Source organism: Myotis yumanensis, unplaced genomic scaffold, assembly GCF_028538775.1.
Source record: "Myotis yumanensis isolate MYYU_CA2020_CCGP unplaced genomic scaffold, mMyoYum1.0.hap1 SCAF_5, whole genome shotgun sequence".
Classification (NCBI taxonomy): Eukaryota; Metazoa; Chordata; class Mammalia; order Chiroptera; family Vespertilionidae; genus Myotis; species Myotis yumanensis.
Window position 1 is genome coordinate 23,692,718 of NW_027223756.1, and position 18,643 is coordinate 23,711,360.

At 40.8% G+C, this 18,643-nt stretch overlaps 1 protein-coding gene across 2 annotated transcripts in view; it reads right to left on the reverse strand.

Moving 5' to 3' along the window:
• STK32A (serine/threonine kinase 32A) overlaps positions 1-18,643 on the reverse strand; it is a 91,500-nt gene that overhangs the window by 56,628 nt on the left and 16,229 nt on the right. For both annotated transcript variants that reach the window (XM_070414666.1, XM_070414664.1), the window contains exons 3-4: positions 13,731-13,786; positions 12,751-12,902 (exon numbers count right to left, since the gene is read on the reverse strand). In XM_070414666.1, coding sequence (XP_070270767.1) covers positions 12,751-12,902; positions 13,731-13,786 — 208 coding nt within the window. The remainder of the gene's footprint in view (positions 1-12,750; positions 12,903-13,730; positions 13,787-18,643) is intronic.

Genomic DNA, 18,643 nt, shown 5'->3' on the forward strand with positions numbered 1-18,643 from the left:
CATCTACTCCCTGCATCATGCACCCATCACCCCAAGCAAAGTCTCTTTCCATCCCCATTTTTCTCCCTTTGCCCACCTCCACCTACTTCCCACCACCCTTTCCCTGTGGCTATCACTGCACGGTTGTCTGTGTCTATGTATATCGACATCAAACTAAAAAGCTTTTGCACAGTAACCATCAACAAAATGAAAAGGGAACCCACTGAATGGGAGAACATATTTGCTAATGATACACCTGATAAGGAGCTAATCTCAAAAATATATAAAGAACTTATACAACTCAGCACCAGGAAGACAAACAATCCAATCAAAAAATGGGTAAAGGGCCTGAATAGATACTTCTCCAAAGAGGATATACAGATGGCCAATAAACATATGAAAAAATGCTCAAAGTCACTAATCACCAGAGAGATGCAAATTGAAACCACAGTGAGCACTTGGGCTGTTTCCAGATCTTAGCTATTATAAATACAGCCCAAGTTCCCATCAGTAGATGAGTTGATAAAAAAGATGTGTGATACTTTTACATAATGGAATACTATGCAGCTATAAAAAGAAGGGTCTCTTACTCTTTGAGACAGCATTGGAGGGACCTGGAGAGTATTATGCTAAGTGAAATAAGCCAGTCAGAGAAAATAAGTATCACATGATCTCACTCATATGTGGAATCTAATGAACAAAATAAACTGATGAACAAAATAGATCCAAAAACATAGAAGCATAAACAGGCTAAGGAATCTCAGAGGGAAGGCAGGAGGTTGGGGGTGGGGAGAGATTAACCAAAGAACTTACATGCACTTATGCATAACTCATGGACACAGACAACAGTGTGGTGAAGACTTGGAAGGGGGGTGGGAGCACGGTGGAGGGGACCAATGGGGGAAAAAAGGGAACATCTGTAATACTTTCAACAATAAAGATTTAAAAAAACACACAATGAGAAATCACTTCACACCTGCCAAAATGGCTAACAACAATAATCCAACAAACAAGTGCTGGCCAGGATGTGGAGAAAAGAGAACCCTAGTGCACTGTTGGTAGGAATGCAGACTAGTACAGCCATGGTGGAAAACAATATGGAGTGTCCTCAGAAAATTAAAAGTGGAACTACCTTGTGACCCAGTGATCCTACTTCTGGGAATATATCCTAAGGATCCCAAAACACTAATTTGAAAGATTATATGCACCACTATGTTCATAGCAGCATTGTTTATAATAGCCAAGATCTGGAAACAGCCCAAGTGTCCATCAATAGATGAGTGGATAAAAGAGCTGTGGTACATTTACACAATGGAATACTGTGCCACTATAAAAAAAGGGGGTCTTACCTTTTGTGGCATCATGGATGGACCTGGAGATTATTATGCTAAGTGATATAAACCAGACAGGGAAAGACAAATACAATATGATCTTACTAACATGTGGAATCTAATGAACAAAATGAACTGGCAAACAAAATAGAAACAGAAGCATGGAAACATGGAGCAGACTGACAGTTTACGTCTTTATTTGTCACTTTCAAAATGATGTGTTGGTTTCCTAGAATCCTCCCCCCAAAAATCAGTAAGTTTATTTAAACTAATGAATTCACGGGTTTGATGCTATCATCCTTATTGATGCTCAGTTCATGACTGTTCTTTGACCAGCAAAAAAATAGGTAAGTTGAATCATGTGTTATTTTGAAATGACCCTAGGAGGTTTTGATAACTTTATGACTTTCTGATGTGAAAAGATATTCCTGGCTACCTTGCACATGTCCTCTTCCAGACTATCTGGGAGGTAGATGTGTTTGCTGTAATCTGGTTGTTACTGTTACTAGGATTTCTCACTGGACAGAGATAGAAATAAATAAAGATATTTGATACGGGTAAAGGTCTAGTGTACATATGCATACACAAATGTAAGCTAAGATAAATACATCCTAAGTTCATAATGACACTCTGCCTGTTCCCTATGAAGGGCGTTCAGGTTGTTCCTAGTCTTCTGCTGTTACTGACAGTGTAACAGTGAAAATCTTTATGCAGATATCTTTTTGTATTCTGGCCAGTCTGACTTTGGTGTAGATTTCTAGAAGTCAGTTCCCTAAGATAAAGACTTGTTAAAACAAAAGGTAAAGAACAATTCTTGCTCAATAGTGTCCAATTAATCTCTATAGAGGGTGTATGATTTTGGATTCCCAACAGCAATATATGGGAGTTCCCATTTCCCCATATCCTCTCTCACCTGGGGGCAGACATCTTTGTGTGTTGGAGTGATGGTCAATTTGCATATTACTCTTTTATTAGATAGGATTGTATCAGGAAAATTAATATGTTTTACCTAAATTCCTCATTTGACTGAACAATGTGATGAATTTGTGCTTTGCTCACCTCACATCCATCAGCAGCCGCCCCCATCCCCCTCCCCCCCATCCCCTGACAGTTTGGTCTGTAATGAGCATTTGTTTATTCAATGGCCATTTTACAAATATTTATTGTATATTTATTTACTTGTATAGTTACTGGAGATAAAGGAATAAACCAAGGAACATGGTTCCCCCTTCTTAAAGCTAATCATTTATAACAGATAAACAAATATTTACATGAGCAAATATGTGGTTGTAGTGTGTGCTAAGGGCTGTGAGGGAGAAGTGCAGGAAACCATGATAAAGACTAACAGAAAAGCCTGGCCGGTGTGGCTCAGTGGTTGAACACTGACCTATGAACCTGGAGGTCATGGTTACTATATATTCTCAGTCAGGGCACATGCCCGGGTTGCAGGCTCAATCCCCAGTAGGGGGTGTGCAGGAGGCAGCTGATCAATGATTCTCTCTCATCATTGATGTTTCTATCTCTTTCTCCCTCTCCCTTCCTCTCTGAAATTAATAAAAACATTTAAAAAAAAAAGACCAACAGAAGAACCTAATAATTTTTTTTGTTCATTTTTATTTTTTTTAGAAGGACCTAAGTTTGATTGTAGGGGGTCATGAAATCCTCACTAAAGTAATACACATACTTGCCTGATTCAAACTATAGCCTTAAATAAAGTGACCAAAATCCATGATTTACACAATGAAAAAATTTGTGGGTGATTTTTTAAAAATCACACATAATAGGTTGCCAATTATTGTCCTGATGTTCTGATATAGTAGTTGGTTTTTCTTCAGCCATGACCTTTCTCTGGACAGAGCTCTGAGTGATATTTTGCGATCTGTCGGCTCATCTACACTGGCTCCGGAGATGTTATTTATGAAGCCTGTCTGGGGAAAATTTGATTGATTATTTTCTACAGAATCTCTGGAGACCATTACCTCAGAGACTAGGTCAGCCAGTCAACAGGCCAAGGGGAATAAAAGATGTTGCTAACCATATAAAATGAAAACCCAAGACACAAGCTCAGATGATAAGAAGGAACAATTAAATCAGACTCCTGTGCATGGTGTTTATCAGGGATTCAGAAAAGTACATTTTGAAGTTGACATTTTTTGCTTCATGAGACTCATAGACTGACTGCAGAGAGACGATCTAAGGGGGATGAGTTTGGGTCATTGATGGGTTGGCAAATGGCCACTGGTGATTCTGAGAGTGACTGGGCAGCTCTGACCTGGCTGAGAGAGGTCCAGGACGTGCTGAGTCACACTTTAAAAAAAAAGTTTTTATTGATTTTAGAGAGAGAGGCAGGGAGAGGGATGGAGAGATAGAAACATCAATGATGAGAGAGAAACAATGGTTGGCTGCCTTCTGCATACCCCCTATTGGGGATCGAGCCCACATCCCAGGCATATGCCCTGACTGGGAATTGAACTGGTGACCTCCTGGTTCATAGGTCAATGCTCAATCACTGCACCACACCACCGGGCTGAGTCACACTTTGATTGGCTATTTCTCCAGTGTAGATGAAGTGGAGAGACAAAATGTTCATCTGGCTCAGGGTGTTGTCTAGCCTCTATCTCTGTAGCCAGAGAGGCAATTTACTTCCTGGCTGACCAAGTTGCCAGCCCAGTCTCAGAATTTTAGGGCAGAGAGAGGATTTCCCAGCACTACTACCAATTACAGAACCTCCTCCCCGACACGCACACCTACCACCCCCCCCCCACCCACCCACCCCCGCACACACACATATCTCCACTGAGCTACTAGTTCCTCATGACAGTAAGGGCCAAGATTCTGAGGTTGGGTCTGGGCTCAATGAAAAGCATGCCAAGATTGATTAATAATGTCTGCCCAGGCATGGGGAGAGGGCAATGGTGCTTTCTTTTTCTTGTTCTCTTTCTTTTTTATTGATTTGAGAGAGACATACACATCAATTTGTTGTTCCAGTTATTTATGCACTCATTGGTTGATTCTTGTGTGCCCTGACTAGAGATCAAACCTGCAACCTTGGTGTATTGGGATGACACTCTAACCAACTGAGCTACCCAGTCAGGGCAACAGAAATTCTTATTTTGCCTTTCATGCCCTCCTCCTAGCCTCTCCATTTGTAATGCATCCTACTTCCCTTCACCTGCCTGGTGTTTATAGTCAAACCAGACCAAGTGCATCTTCAGAAAGGTTGGGATCTTTCCTGCCTTTGCTCTCATCTCATGGGGTACTTCTACCCATCTCTCTTTCTGATGTCCAGTGGTTGGAATTCTATCAGGGAAGCAAGAATAGGTATAATTTTTCTCAAACTGGAGTGTAGTAAGTTACACGTGGTGATTTTGTTTCACTAAAACATTAGCATTTCTCAGCCATTTACTTTAGATGGCTCTTTAAACTTTTTCTTATTGATTTTGCAATTGAATTTAATTTTTAAAAATTTGGTTTTAGAGATTTGGAGGCAATGATACATATTTAAATTGATGAAAGAAAACATAAGTTAACACTAAGGATCTTAGAGAATTTGGAGGGTGGGATTTGGAACCCAGGGTTGCTATCACTTTCTGGGTTTGCGATTTGGGCAAGGAATCAAACCTCTCATCTGTGGCTTACTCATCTTTGTAAGGAGACATAGGATATTTGAAGATAATGAGATAAAGATATGAAGATATACGAGACAAAGATATGATAATTTATGAGATAATGCATGTAATATCTTAGCATAGTACCTCAAAGGTATAAATCCTCAATAATATTAGCTGTCTTAAAGAGTGATTTTACATTTGTATAATTTCCTTATTTCCCCCCAACCATCTACTTCTTCAGCCAATGTACAGATGAAATCTTAAAATACTGAAGACCTTCCCTATGAAATTGGGACAAATAGACAAGATGTCCACCATACATGTACTTGACATTTTTCTCAATGCATATGCAAGAGGCATGGAAATAAAAAATAAGGCGATTGCCCTAACCAGTTTGGCTCAGTGGATTGAGCATCAGCCTGCAGACTCAAGGGTCCCAGGTTCGATTCTGGTCAAGGGCATGTACCTTGGTTGTGGACACATCCCCTGTAGAGGGTGTGCAGGAGGCAGCTGATCCATGTTTCTCTCTCATTGATGTTTCTAACTCTCTATCCCTCTCCCTTTCTGTATAAAATCAATGAAATATATTTCAAAAAAAATAAGGCGATTGAATAGGAAGCGCTAAAACTGGCTTTATTAGTTAATGACATAACTGTAACTACTGAAAACCCAAAGAACCTACAGGCCAACTAGTAGAATTAAGAATATAATTTTAGCAAGGTCACTGGACACAGAGGCAATACAGCATGGGGCAAAAATAGGTTTTGGTTGGTGTTGGCTGGAACAGACAGTAAGTTCTTTGGGCAGCACTGAGTTTTCTCAGACAAGCACTTTCAGGGGGAACTAAGGTCATCCTAGGGATGCAGCGTGGAGCTTTTAGAAACTGTTCTGTTCAATTCTTACAGAAGAGGGCTCAGAGGAACCTGGCTAGAGTTTGGTCACCAGGTGGGCCCAAAGTCAGAGGCAGGGAGGATTTTGCCTGTGCTTTGCTGCTGGCTTTCAAGACCAAGTGAGGCACTGTGCACCAAGAAATGCAGGCAGCTTCAGGAAGCTGGGAAAGGTAAAGAAATGGACTCTCCTTAGAACAGGGGTTCTCAACCTGTGGGTCGTGACCCCTTTCGGGGTCAAATGTCCCTTTCACAGGGGTTGCCTAAGACCATCAGAAAACACATATATAATTACATATTGTTTTTGTGATTAATCACTATGCTTTAATTATGTTCCATTTGTAACAATAAAAATACATCCTGCCTATCAAATATTTACATTATGATTCATACCAGTAGCAAAATTACAGTTATGAAGTAGCAACGAAAATATTTTATGGTTGGGGGTCACCACAACATGAGGAACTGTATTAAAGGGTCGTGGCATTAGGAAAGTTGAGAACCGCTGCCTTAGAACCTCCGGAGGAACACAGCTCTGCTGACAGATTGATTTCAGCCCCGTGTGATTTTACACTTCTGACCTTCGAAATTGTATGATAATAAATGTGTGGGTTTAAATTTTTTTTCATATTCTTTTAATAAGGTACAATTCACTTACAGTAAAGTGCACAGGTATTAAGTGTACCACATACTGAATTTTTACAAATATATACCTTCATGTAATTGGCATCACAGTAAAGGCAACAGTATTTCAGCCACTCCAAAAGTTTGCAACATACCTTTTAGTTAAGCTCTCCAACCCATAAGGAATCATTGTTCTGATTAGTTATGTATTCATTGGTTGATTGAATGTCTGTTTGTGAACATTAGTGCAAATAACAATGCAGGGCAGAAGGGAAATAATGTCTTAAGCATATTATGAAAATAGCTTTGCCCTAGCTGGTTTGGCTCAGTAGATGGAGCCTGGACCCACAGACTGAAGGGCCCTGAGTTCGGTTCCAGTCAAGGCATGTACCTTGGTTGTAGGCTCAATTCTTGGCCCTGGTTAGGGCGCCTGCAGGAAGCAACCAATTGATGTGGCTCTCTCACATCAATGTTTCTCTCTATCTCTCCCCCTCCCTTCCACTCTCTCTAAAAATCAATGGAAAAATATCCTCAGGTGAAGATTAACAAAAATAAAAAATAAGAAAACAGCTTTAATCTCAAGTACTCCAGTTTGTGTTAAGTCACTGAATTTGTGATCATTTATTACAGCAGCAATAGAAAAGTAATATAGTTATTTCTGAGTGACAAAATTTCTGTTTTCATTAGGACTCCCTGCATTTACATATTTTATATATGTGTTATTTACATTCAAAAGAATGATTTGTATTTTTAATAGTTGAGAACAAAACCAAGCCAGCTCTCAATCAAGTGAACTTGCTCATTTTAGAATCTTCTCTGGCTATGGGGATTTCCATTCTGGAAGGGGCTTCACTGAGTTGTTTGTTTAAAGCCATTTATTAAGCACCTACTATGTGTGAGCTGCTTTATATACATATTCATAGCAGTACCTTCTGCCACAGGTATTGCTCTTATTCCAAATGATAAATGAGGAAACCAAGAAGAAGACATAAGGTATCTTGTTCAATTCACATAGATACCAAGTGGTGACTCAGGGATTCAAATGTGGGTCTCTCTGACATCAGGGCCTCCAAAGACCCAGAGTGGGTGTGATTAAAGGAAGGGATGTTTGTGAGTGTGCAAGAGGTGGCAGTGGTATGATGGGAAAAGAGCAAACAAGCAGGAGCCAGAAGCCTGGTCCCACCACTAACTCACTTCATTCATTCAACAGATATGTATTGAACACTACTGTGTGTTAAACACTGTTATAAGAGCTGGGGCATGAGGCAGTGAACAAATCATGCAAACATACCTGCTTCAGGGAGTTTGTATTCTTGTAGGGTGTGAAAGACAATAAACAAAATAAACTCAGTTTCCTTCCACAAGATCATGTAAAGGAGTCACAAGATGTCTATAGAGGATGGTATAGTATAGCCAGAAGGGCACAGGCTTTAATGTCAGGATTCCTAGGTTTAAGTCCTGGCTCTGCCGCTCCCTAGCTGTGCGACTCTGGGAAAATTACTCAACCTCTCTGAGCTTCCATTTCTTCAAGTGTAAAACAGGAATAATAATCCCTATCAACCTAGATTGTTAGGATGAATACATGAGATAATCTATGTAAAACCCAAAAAGTAGTAGAACACCATGGATAGGAACACTATTACTATTGCGATATTGTTATTATTATTATTAATTATTATTATTGATGTTGATGCCCTGCGTCTACCCTGAGTTCTCATAGTCTGTGATTCCCTGAAGAAACACTGGTTTCTGAGTCACAGATGATGGGGGTGTCTTCCAGGGAACCCTTTTACTCAGTCCGTTCAGCCATCTGGCAGGACCCCCTTTTCACACGCCCAGTACAAGTGGTCCCTTCCACTGGAAACAGGCCATCTCATCTCCTAATTTGCTGAAATGACACGTGGACCCTTTCCGCTCACAGGAGCAAGAGAAGCGAGTCAGGAGGGAGCTGGGTTGAGGAGAAAGTGGAGCCCCGAGGAGCTGTGTGCAGCTGCAGATTCAATCACAATTAACAAAAGCCACCTGGGGAACCGGCCGTGCTGGGCATGACTGGGGCCCATTTGTTTGCAGGCTGTGGGTTGCCAGGGCTTTGTTAGCAGCCCTCAGCGCGGGCCCCGCAGGAAGGCTTTATTTGCTTTTCCTGTATGCCAGCCCTGTCGGGCAGCCTTCACTGTATAACCTGGCCTACATCTGATGACTGTGTTCCGAGTGGGGCCAGGTTCGTGGAGGCTGGAAAGATTTGAATTTTAATCAGAATGTTCTTTCACCCTTAACACTGCTGCTCCCAGGCTAGTGAATTTCCTTCCCCAAAACCCTTCAACACACACATACACACACACTCCCCTTTATACTTCTCATGCCCTTTTCACAGTTCATATATTTATGTGACATTTTCTTTAAATATGGTTTTATAGATATGAGAGAGAAAGAGAGAGGGAGAGAAAGAGAGAGAAACATCGATGTGAGAGGGAAACATTAATCAGCTGTCTCCTGCACACACACCCCCGATTCCAAGTCAGGGCACATGCCCCGGTTGTGGGCAACCTGGGCATGTGCCCTGACTGAGAATCGAATCTGTGACCTTTCGTTGCATGGAAGGGCGCTCAGCCAACTGAGCCACACTGGCCCGGGCCATGTGCCATTTGACCACGTCCGCCTCTCCTGGGTATTGGAAATGTCAAGCAGGTCAGGCGCTCTGTTCACTCCGGCTGACATGGCTTCCCCACAGTGTGGGTCCCTCTTACAATTAGGTCATTGGATTTAGCAAATGAAACCACAAGATGCCCACTTAAATTAGAACTATGAATAATGAATGATTTCCAGTTAAAATATGTTCCGTGCAATCCTTGGGACATATACTGTGAATTATTGGTTATTTATCTGAAGTTCAGATGTAACCGTACATCCTGTATTTTACCTAGCAACCCTAATTACAGCTTGTCTGTGATGCTCAGTAAACACATACACGAATGAAGAAGTGAACAAAGCTAATGCATGATCAAAAACAGAAAACCGAATGCAGATATTTTACTGGGAAGTACACAGGAACACCTTAGGGGTGATTATTTCAAGGTGATAGGATTATCGCAAAATTTCTGTTTTTCGATGTGATTTTGTACGCTTTTCAGTTTGACTGACATGAGCAGAAAAGTTTTCAAATACCATATAGGTATGTACTATCTTAAACAAAATAAACCTGCTTACAAAGGAAACAATTTGTGTTTTCCCTCAGCCTGAAACCCAGAATTTTCTGAACACATCCCTGTGGTAAGGGACATTTTGGGAATACATGAGAAGATTATTGAAAGCAATATTGAGAAGCATATTCTGCATATCAGTAAACTAGAGTAAACTAGAATACACAAAGGGGTACAAGGAGTTCAAAAAATATTGCTGCTATTTTACTAACCGTACAGTACTTCTTAAGAAAATCGGCTCCTGAAGCTTTGGGAATGTAAAAGTAAGTCCAGTTAAACCCAAGACACAAATCTTGATTAATTGTACATAACATACTGGGGATGCTTTGATTTTTTTTGTTTGATTTGCAGAATGAGGGTGGAAAACCAAGTAAGACAAACATAAGCTCTTATAGAGAATGAGTTGAAGACCGCTCCTTCCCCCTCCCCCAACAACTTCCCATGATGCCTTGTTCCAAGCATCATTTAAATGTACTTTGGGTGTTTAATGATGAGCACGTTCAGAATGCTTCACCTTAATGGGGCAAGGAAAGGAACTAGAATCTGTAAGATGCTTACTACGTGCTGGGCACTGAGCATAGCACTTTGTCTCATTTCACTCATAAAAACAACCCAAGTCATATCCATTAACCCTACCTTAGAACAATGTGACTTAATGATAAAGATTTCTCACAATCACACCTCCAGAAGTATTGCAAGGTGCTGAAGAGTCGTGGAAAGAGTGACTTACATTTACTGTGCTGTACTTACTAAGGCAGACAGCTTTTTTAAAAAAATATATTTTTATTGCTTTACAAGAAGAAGGGAGAGGAAGAGAAACATCAATGATGAGAGGGAATCATTGATTGGCTGCCTTCTGTGTGCCCCACACTGGGGATCGAGCCCGCAACCCAGGCATGTGCCCTTGACCGATATGGAACCTGGGACCCTTCGGTCAGCAGGCTGACACTCTGCCCATTGAGACAAACCGGCTAGGGCCAGACAGCATTTATTAGAAGATCTTTAGCTCAGGGTTTGAAAGACAAAGGTTTTCTGCTGTACCTTGGGGAATGGTACCCCTCCCAGTTTTCAGTTCTGAACGTGGGGCTAGAATCATGGGATGAGGGGTGGGGTGTCTCTTCTCTCTCCTCTCTCAACGTTAATGGTGCCCAATGTTCCACTGTGAGACTCAGTGTGAGAAGACGGAAGGACAGGGTAGACGTCATGTTGTCACCAAGTTAGCGCCCATGGAGAACAGAAAGTCATCTGGAATGATACCATGTCAGCAGATTGCAAAGTCTGCAAACTGTGGCTAGCTTAAAGTCTCATAACACCCGCCCATGTGGTAGGAAAAAAACAGGATTAGAATGAAACCAGCCTTACCTACTCAGTGATGAGAGACAAGCAGGGAAGGGTAAAAGGCTAAGTCTGTCTTTATGAAGGGCTCCTGATCTTAAAAAGAGAAAATTAGTTGAGTGAACTTTGAAAGAAAGAAAATGCGACTTTGGACAAAAAGAGCCTGTGAAGTGAGAGCACTTCCTCATTTTCAGGGTGGAGAGAGATGGAAAAAAAGGCAATTTGATGATGATTGCTAAGGATGGGGAAGAAAGAGCTGCCTCCGTTTAACTCTTTCCATGGCAGCGTGTTCAATGGGCCACTCTAAAGTACTGCCTGAATACAGGAGCCTGAGCCAAAATTAGACCCTCCCATGTCTCAGTCGTGCAGAAGCTATAATAGACCTGTTTCCAAGCCACACAGAACCGTCTTCTATTCAATGGCAGTGGATAGCATTTGAGCAAAGTGCATAGTAAGTGAAGTGTGTTCATTAAAGATGGAGAGAGACAGGTTTCATGCACTCGTTCCTCCAGAGGAATGTCCCTAAATGCACAGTGACATGTCAATTATTTTTCCATTAGTATTCGCTGGATAAAGACCTTTTTCTTGCCTTTGCTGGCAAGTAAGCACTGCTTGGTATGCATATTTAAATGACAGTCCTACGGAATTAGCTTTAAGAATTGGCTCTGAACATAATGGCTGCCTTCAAATGTAGAGCAAAATGAGACGGCCACAGAAAGACCTCCACACACAAGAAAAGAGCAGGAAGTCATAGATAAGGCAAGCCTCGCCATTTTCTAAGCGTGGGGTTGTAATAATGGCTTTGAAAACAGATCACTTAAGGTAGCTCCAGCTCTGTTAAAACCTATATGGAGAGAAAGGCAGCACCTATCCTCGCTTCAAGGAAACCAGCTTTATTGCCAATCATTTGAAAGTATGTTTTTGCTGATTTTAGAGAGAGCAGAAGGGTGAGGGAGAGGGAGATAGAACACCTATCTATGAGAGAGAAACATCGATCAGCTGCCTCCTGCCCACCCCCTCCTGGGGATTGAGCCTGCAACTGGGCATGTGCCTTGACTGGGGATCAAACCAGAGACCTCTCTGTTATTGCCAATCATTTAAAGGAGAAAGCCCTTAGTACAAGTTCTATAGATCAACCTCATGTCAGCCAGTGATGCCACATTTTGTACCTGAAGTCTCTGCCCCACGGTTAATGGGGAAAAGTATCTAATGAGTGAGGAGACATCTGAACCCATTCCTTCAACCTATTTAATTACAATGATCTTCAAAAATAAAACTTGATCTCAAGGGCAAGAGAAACTGTGACAACTAGACCAAGAAGTACTTATTGGTGACAATAAAACAGCTATTTTGTTTCATTATCAAGTCAAAGACACCGAGGAGAACAAGAATCCTTGAGGAAGATCCTAAGAAGGACTTTGCAATTGCACACCTAGAAATCAAGGTACGCTCATACCACAGTATTGGGGTGAAGACGGGGTATCTCCATTCAGAGGTGCAATAAAACCATTCACCACAGCCCTGGCCCATGTGGCTGAGTTGGTTGGACATCATCCTGTCCACCCAAAGGTTGCTAGCTGGATTCCCTATCAGGGCATATGCCTGAGTTTCAGGCTCGATCCCCCTGCTGGGGTGGGGGTGTGCAGGAGGCGGCAGATCGATGCTTCACTCTCACATCAATGTTTCTCTTTCTCTCTCTCTCTCTCTCTCTCTCTCTCTCTCTCTCTCTCTTTCTTTCTCTCTCTTTAAGAAATAAATTAAAAATTATACTTAAAAAACCACTTACCACAAATTAACCAGGAAAGGGTGCTCCAGACCCTGCATGATCTGCAGTTCCTTGAAGACATTTCTCACTTCGTTGCGCTCGACACATTTTTGTTTGTTCATGTATTTCATTGCATACATCTTCTTGGTATCGTTCTTCTGAACGATGCAGACCTGTTGGGGCAAACCAGAGTGAGAAAGTGATTAGGGAGATGACGAATCATAGTGATGAGCAACAGAACCAGATGCGTTCTTCAGCATGGCTTGGAGGCCTTATCACTTGCAAATTCTCTGACGCTAAAGTTGCCACTTAGTTCTGATTTCAGAGTAAAAAAACTTCATTTTCTTCCCATGTACACGATCAATTCCTAAATCTTTGCTTTCTCAAACAAATTTGCCTGTTTTTGGGAACTTTTTAAAAACAGCATTTTGGAGAAAATAGCTGCCTCCTTGTCAGGAAACTTCCCGTAGCAAATGCCATCCTCATTCTGCTTGAGTGACTTAAATGAATGGGCAAAGCTGTCAGGCTGAATGATATTGTGCAAAGAATTTCTGTTTGTACCCATAAGTGATATAACGAACCAAAAAAGACTTTTCAGAAGGGATAACATGAAACACGATGTCCATATTTTTGACGTATTTTTAGAGGTTCATATAAAGCCTGATAATGTAGACAGCAATACTTTTAAAATGCAAGTTCAATATGAAATATTCTCAAGATACATCTCCACTAAGAAGCTAATAATCAGGGTTTGAATCTAGAAGTTTCTTCCAAAAAATTAGACTGTATATATATGTTTGTCATGGTAGGATTTTTAAAAAATAAAAACATGGTACGACTTGGGAAGAACAGAAATCAGGTGGCATCTTTCCCACATGAAAAGGTTTAATGCTTATATTGACATCTATGAATTATTCCTGGTGGTCCCAGTAACTCAGTAATCTGAACATCCTGGACTCTGTTCCCTGAGCTGCATACCTATTAATCATTTGGATTCTCACCTTCCCAAAACTGCCTTTCCCAATGGCTCGCAGAATTTCAAAGTGGTCAAAGTTGACTGTAAGACAAACAGAAGAACGTTGTAAGTGATTATCAGTTGTCTTTTAGTAGCTAATAAATAATAAATAAAGATTGGGCTAACCCGAAGTACCTTGTTTAAAACAAGATTCCAGACTAGCTTAAAATGCCCATTCATTTATTCAATAAATTTCTCTTGAACATTGTATTATATAATGCCGTAATCACAGTGCTTAGTACTGGAGGATACAGTAATAATAGAGTAGAAATCTAACCTCTACCCATATGGAGCCTGTGGTCCTGTGAAGGCTCCAAACAGAAAGAAACCCTTAAGGATTAAACAGTCGCAAAAATAAGTGTACAATTAAAACTGCTGCTGAATGTTAGGAAGGATAAAGTTGTGGGGCTCTAAGAGCGTATACTGGGATTTCACACAGGCGACAAAGTCAGGGGGAGCATCTCTGAACACAGATGTTTATGGGGAGATCTGGTCCCCTGTGAATCTGGTCCTACTAAGGATCAGCACTTCAAATATCTTCTCCCTGCCTATTCCCCCCACAACCAACCACTCTTTTGTATCTTAGTAACTTTCATTTTCCCAAGTAGAAAACTATTGCACTCATAAGTTCATAGAATGAGCCGATCCCCAAAGGACATTCCTATGAGATTAGCATGAACATGTGGACAGAGGCTACTGAATGGGGCTGTGAAATGCAGATGATCTTTTACACCTGCCATTTTAACACTTCAGCACCGAGAAGTCAAAAGCAGTAGCTGTGTATAGGTGGCGTGGTCTCTTGGGTCAGTGCTCATGAAATGCTTGGTGATGAGAAGAGCCAAGTATAGATTCTCTTAGGTGACAGTTTTTGGTTTCTTGCCTTGATGATTTTGAGGAAACATTCCACTTGTTTCCTGGTTTTTGAAATAAGGATTTAGATAAGTAAAATTCCAAATGAGGAATTATAAGAGCTTATTCGGAAAGGGTTGGGAAACACTAAAAGGTACCACTCTTCTTTTTAAAAGATGTTCGTTCTCTCTCTCTCTCTCTCTCTCTCTCTCTCTCTCAAAATAATTACACTATCTCTTCCTGAAGGAAAGAGAAATAAGTAAGGGGACCTCTAAAGGTTTTTCCAAGCTTTCTGAGGGTCAAAACATGTCTATAATATAACTTATGGATGAAAAAGGGGCCACATACTAGACCTGACAGGCTCAGGGGGGCCTGTATGACAGGTCTTACAAACTCAGAGACCCTAAAGTAACCACATAGGATGGTCTGAAATGAAAACTTCCTAGCCCAGCTGATGTAGCTCAATGGTTGAATGTCAACCTGTGAACCAGGAGGTCATGGTTTGATTCCTGGTTAGGGCACATGCCTGGGTTTCAGGCTCAATCTCCCAATCCCTGGTAGGGGGGATGCAGGAGGCAGCTGATGGATGATTCTCTCTCATCATTGATGTTTCTCTCTCTCTCCCCCTCTTCCTTCCTTTCTGAAATCAATAACAATATATTCAAAGAAACAAACAAAAAATTTCCTAACTAAAAGCAAATCATTGGGGGAAATAATATCCTAGGCAGGTATTTTCTTTGACAAAGGATGATCATTACCTCATGTGAGCCTGTCTATTGTCATTTTTGCATCTATAATAATATAACTTTGGAATGTCAGAGTGATCCCATTTCTCCAGATCACTCCCAGAACCCCTCATGGTTATTCTCCTGCATACTCTCTCTATATGCTGTAAATGTTAACTGTTAATTATCCTACACCCACCAATGTAAAAGAAGTATGTGTCTATCTGTTTTACTTTTTTATCCAATCTCAGAGATTTCCCTACTTTGCTTTCTCCCTAATCTACCACCAATAGATTTCATGTAACCTCCTTACATCTTCCCCTTTGATTCTGATGTACAAAATAACTGGTAAAACCGCCATTTTCTGGAGCATTTTGTCAGTCCATTGAGATTTTGCTTCCTAGCAATTGTCATCAGTTTGGCTTAAGTAAACTCATAAACATTCACCACAGGTTTGAATGTTCCTTACATCAATAGACTTGATCATCACTTTCTCCTCTAAACTCCCAAATCAATTTATTTCTACCACTAAAGCCATTTAATCATATGAGGCAGCATGTACATTGCAAATAATCCTGGTTTTATACTCAAAATAGTGAAGTGACTTGACCTAGCCAATGTGGCTCAGTTGGTTGGAGCATCATCCTGTGCACCTAAAGGTTATGAGTTCAACTCGTGGTCAGGGCACATACTAGGTTGGGGGGTCGATCCCCAGTCAGGGTTTGTATGGGAGGCAACTGATCAATGTTTCTCTCTCACATCGATGTTTCCCCCTCCTCTCTCCCTCCCTCCCTCCCTGTCGCAAAGCCACACTCAATACTTTAGTGGAAAAGTGGGCAGAATCAACCCACCTGAGTCTGCTCAGTAGCATTCATGTAAATTCAATATACACCTTTTTGAGCCTGGACCCAGGCTCTTAACGAATATCTTTATGGTTGTCTTGGTGTTATTATCGCACATCTACCTATCCCAGAGGCAGAATCAGGGGAACAAGGTGGAATTTCTTCATCTCTCCTTTTAGAATCAGATGAGCCAGGTCAGGTTTTTCTGAGTCTTTCTCTAACACAAACATGCTGATTGTGGAATCCAGGGCTGATGTTTTGATTTCCTTTGCTTTACTTCTCATACCATCTCCCCATTCTCAACATTCTGCACAATAAAGTGTTGAAGGAAAGAAAAGGGGAAACCCTCTTTACAGTTTATTGTAACACTCAGACACTTGAAATTTGGAAAAAGAGCATTCTAGAAGATAAAGCAGATACAATATGGTGGTTAAGAGCATGGAACTCTGGGTTTGGGTTCTGGCCGGACTACTTACTAGCTATGAACTTGAAGTAAATTATTTAAGCTTTCTGAGTTTTAGTTTCTTCCTATGAAAAAAATTGGTCATATACAGTATCCCTTCTAAGGTTATTATGAGGACTAGGTGAAATAAGATGTATCAAAGGTTCTTATTTAGGTATTTTGGGGAGAGAATAAGAACTCAATAAATGTACCACTATTATTGCTGGAATTTTTTGTAATTGTTACTATGTGAGTCATCTTAATATCAGCCCAGAATATCATTTGCCAAAACATTAGGCTAAATGATGTTGTGACTTCACACAGGACAAATTGCCAAGAATGTCACTTCCTTGAAGACAGACACTAGCCCGCCCTGTTTATCTCTATATCTACATTGCCTGGAACCCCTTGGGCAAGTAGCAGGTGGTAAACCCTTGTTACGTGGAAGAAGGAGGCAATAAAGTACCATCAGCAAAGTTTCCCAGAATATAAAGCTATATTTGGAGAAAAAATTTAAAGACAGTTTTTTCCACGTTGACTTCCTAGCATATCATCATTTATAATAGGTACTTCCTAAGAAATGTCGTACCAACAACTTACTATCAAACGGCTTGTTAATGTGCTGGGCAATAAAGTGGGCTTCCATTGGAATGTTATTATAATATTGCAACTTCAGATTCATCTGGAGAAAATGGATTTATACCTTAAAAGCCTCAAGGATTGACTGACTTTCTGAGCTCAGAAGCATGGAGAGCTTTCCTTTCTCCACCCCACCAACTTCACAGTGACCAGCTATCCTAAGTGAGGCCGTGGATGCAAACCCCAGGAACTGCAGGTAATTAACAGCAGGAGTCAGAGGGCATTTGCTTTGTTAGCACTGTATCATCTTTGAACAGAAATCACTGTATCATCCTATGCAACACAAAGGAGCCAACATTAAGTGACAGTCTTCCATACACCTTGTCCAAATGAAGAGGGAATCAGTGCCTCTTGTACATCCTGTCACTTTGCCCATTTTTAAGAAAAAGGACAGAAATAAATTAAGGCGTTCCTTACAAATATAATTCTTCCAGTGGATTTTACAGTTTTCCATTAATTAGATGAATGAATGTTTGGTCATCATGCTACATTCCCAATGGAGGCCTTTGCAAGGAAAGGCTCGCTTATACCCTTTTAAGGTAGTCACAGTAAGAGGGGGAAAAGCTAGCCACTTCTCCAGAAGCCACAGCTTTGCTAGTGAGTCAAATCAACAAATATTCATTCAACATCTGTGTGCCCAGGACTCTGCTAGGCACTGATGATAAAACAAAAGGAGCCCTGGCTGGTGTGGCTCAGTTGGTTGGGCGTCGTCCCGTGCACTGAAAGGTTGCCGGTTCGATTCCCAGTCAGGGCATATGCTCAAGTTGTGGGCTTGATTCCCCGGAAGGGGGCATGCAGAAAGCAACCAATTGATGCTTTGCTTTCACATAGATGTTTCTCTCTCTCTCTTTTCTTCTCTCTCTCTCTCTCTCTCTCTCTCAAAATTAAATAAATAAATAAAAATAAATAAGAAAACAAAAGGAGCTTGGGACTAAGTCACATCCTCAGAAAACTGTGACTCATTCAGCAGTATTTGTGAGAACATTAAACTAGCTAATCAAATACACCATGCCTCATTTTAACTTATTTTATTTTGCTATAGTGTGTAGTGTATGTATCTTTGGAATCCAATCTTTCCTCTTTCTGGAAGTAGAGAACTAGATAAGCATAAATAGGTACATGGGCAAATACAGCAGACAAATAACAGCCGCAGACTGTTACTATTTGGCATAGAAAGAGGCTCTCTGGACCTGCAGAGATGGGAAAGAATATTGTGCCATGAAAAGTTTGCTTCTTGGTTTTTGATGATGATTGAAAGCTTTGATGAAAGATACATATTATTTGGGTCAGACAGAATTGCATTAGAATCCTAGCTCTGCTGTTTACAAGAGAAATAAAATTAGAAATTTACCTGACCTTTCTGAGCTTCAATTTCTTGTTCTCAATGAAGATTATTTTTATA